Raw genomic sequence first — 1,776 nt, 5'->3', positions numbered from 1 at the left:
GGGGGCGGTGGGGGGAAGGGACCCCCACAGCAACTGCAGCAGCACGGCAGCCTCAGCGCTGCTCTCGGGTGGTCCCTGGGGGGGAGCGGCCCCCGCGGCTGTGGGTTCAGCTCCCCGCAGCAGGTGGGGACGGTTATCCCAGCGCATCGGGCAGAAGTGCCACCCCCAGTGCTGTCCCCAGTGCCAGTGCTGTCCCAGCAGCCGATGGCGTGGGCCTGGGTGAAGATGGGGATCCCAGCCGGGGGAAAGCGGGGTGGGGGTGCTGGGAGAGCTCCTGCTCCGTGGAGGGACCCAACACCCGGCCGTGGGGTCGCAGTGCTGCGCCAGGGCGCCCACACCAACACCGTGCACCCACACTGTCACAGTGCACCCACCTCAGTACCACGCACCCCCCGCCGCCCCCAGCACCCATGGGCCCCCGCTGCTGAATCCCTGTGCCTCGAGGCGTGATGTCACCCGTTGTCATGGCAACGCTGCTGCATCACTGTGTTGCTGTGTGCCCCAACCCAGGGATTTCCGTGGGGGCAGCGGGACCCCCGGCTGCGTGGGGTGCAGGAGTGACAGCAGCTCACTCAGCCTCCACCCGTGGGTGCTGCCAGGAGGAGAATGCGGTTAAACCGCTTAGGGGTACAGGGCCGGTGGGCACAGATCGGGGCAGTGATGGGCATTAGCAGCACGTGCAGCCACCACGTGTGCCACCATCCCGCAGTCACCATGGCACGCGCTGCCCGCCGGCACCCACAGCTCTCTGTGTCTGCTGGGTGGCACACGGGTGGGTGCTCAGTCCCTGCTGCACAGAGGCTGCTGTGCTGCACCGCTGCCCTTTGCCCCTCGTGCCACCTGCAAGCAAACAGCTTCCACCAGAAATCTTCCCATCGGCTGGAAAAATAAACAGCGTGCGGGACGCCGGCTGCTGCCCGTGGCCGAGTCTGGGGGACGGGGATGGGGAGGGGATGGGGCACAGCCGTCATCCCGGGGCTGTTGTCTCCCGTCCTCGTCCTGGCCACACAGCCACCAGCGCAGGGCGCTGAGGAGCAGCTGTCCCCCCGTGCTGACCCCTCGGTGGGGATGGTCCCTGCGGTGGCAGTGGTGGTAACCCTGACCCCGCTCGTTGCTTTTCTCGTTGCAGAAGGAGCTGAGCCTGCCGCGCCGAGGGAGAGCGTAAGTCTGCCGAGCTGCACCGCGTGGGACGGTGGTGTCACCGGGAGGGCTGCGCCTGGGGACGCACTGCTGTCTGCAGGGCTCAGCTGGATGCCACCTTGGGGTGGCCAGGTCTCGCCGTGCCCAAACCCAGAGTGGGATCACCGTGCTTTCTGATGCCAAAGAGACGTGATGTGTGTGTGTAAGGGTGTACTGGGGAGTACTGGAGTGTGCTGGGGCGAGCTGTGCTGCCGCAGTGTGTCGGGACGTGCCATGGTGTATTGGGGTGCACCGGTGTGCGGCGGGAGCCGATCCCGAAGCTGTGCTGAGGCTGTTCGGGGCATTGTGGGGTGACGAGGGGGTGCACTGCTGCTGCACCGCCTCTGGGGCTGTGGGGCACACGGGTGCTGTGCCAGGGGTGCGCTGGAGGGGGCGCTGGGGCCGTTATAGGACCGCACTGGTGCTGCACTGGGCCGTCCTGGAACGGTGCTGCTCTGTGCCCAGGCACATCCCGGGAACGGAGTGGCCCCGAGCAGCCTCTGCGTCGTCCGGGCTGTGTGGGAGCTCGGGGGCTGCTGTGTCTGAGCCGTGCCGAGCCGGGGGGTGCAGCGCCGAACCGTGCCGGCTGTGCCGAGC

At 68.2% G+C, this 1,776-nt stretch overlaps 1 protein-coding gene across 1 annotated transcript in view; it reads left to right on the top strand.

Annotated features, from left to right (window-relative positions):
* Positions 1-661: 661 nt before the first annotated feature.
* The window catches only part of MAST3 (microtubule associated serine/threonine kinase 3), a gene marked incomplete at its 5' end in the record, with an annotated part of 15,763 nt that continues 14,648 nt past the window's right edge, over positions 662-1,776 (top strand). The window contains 2 exon segments of the mRNA XM_031557088.1: positions 662-772; positions 1,130-1,161. Coding sequence (XP_031412948.1) covers positions 662-772; positions 1,130-1,161 — 143 coding nt within the window.

This window comes from Meleagris gallopavo, chromosome 30, assembly GCF_000146605.3.
Source record: "Meleagris gallopavo isolate NT-WF06-2002-E0010 breed Aviagen turkey brand Nicholas breeding stock chromosome 30, Turkey_5.1, whole genome shotgun sequence".
NCBI classification, from domain to species: domain Eukaryota; kingdom Metazoa; phylum Chordata; class Aves; order Galliformes; family Phasianidae; genus Meleagris; species Meleagris gallopavo.
Note: the sequence above shows the minus strand (reverse complement) of the source record. Positions and strands in the feature narration are given on the sequence as shown.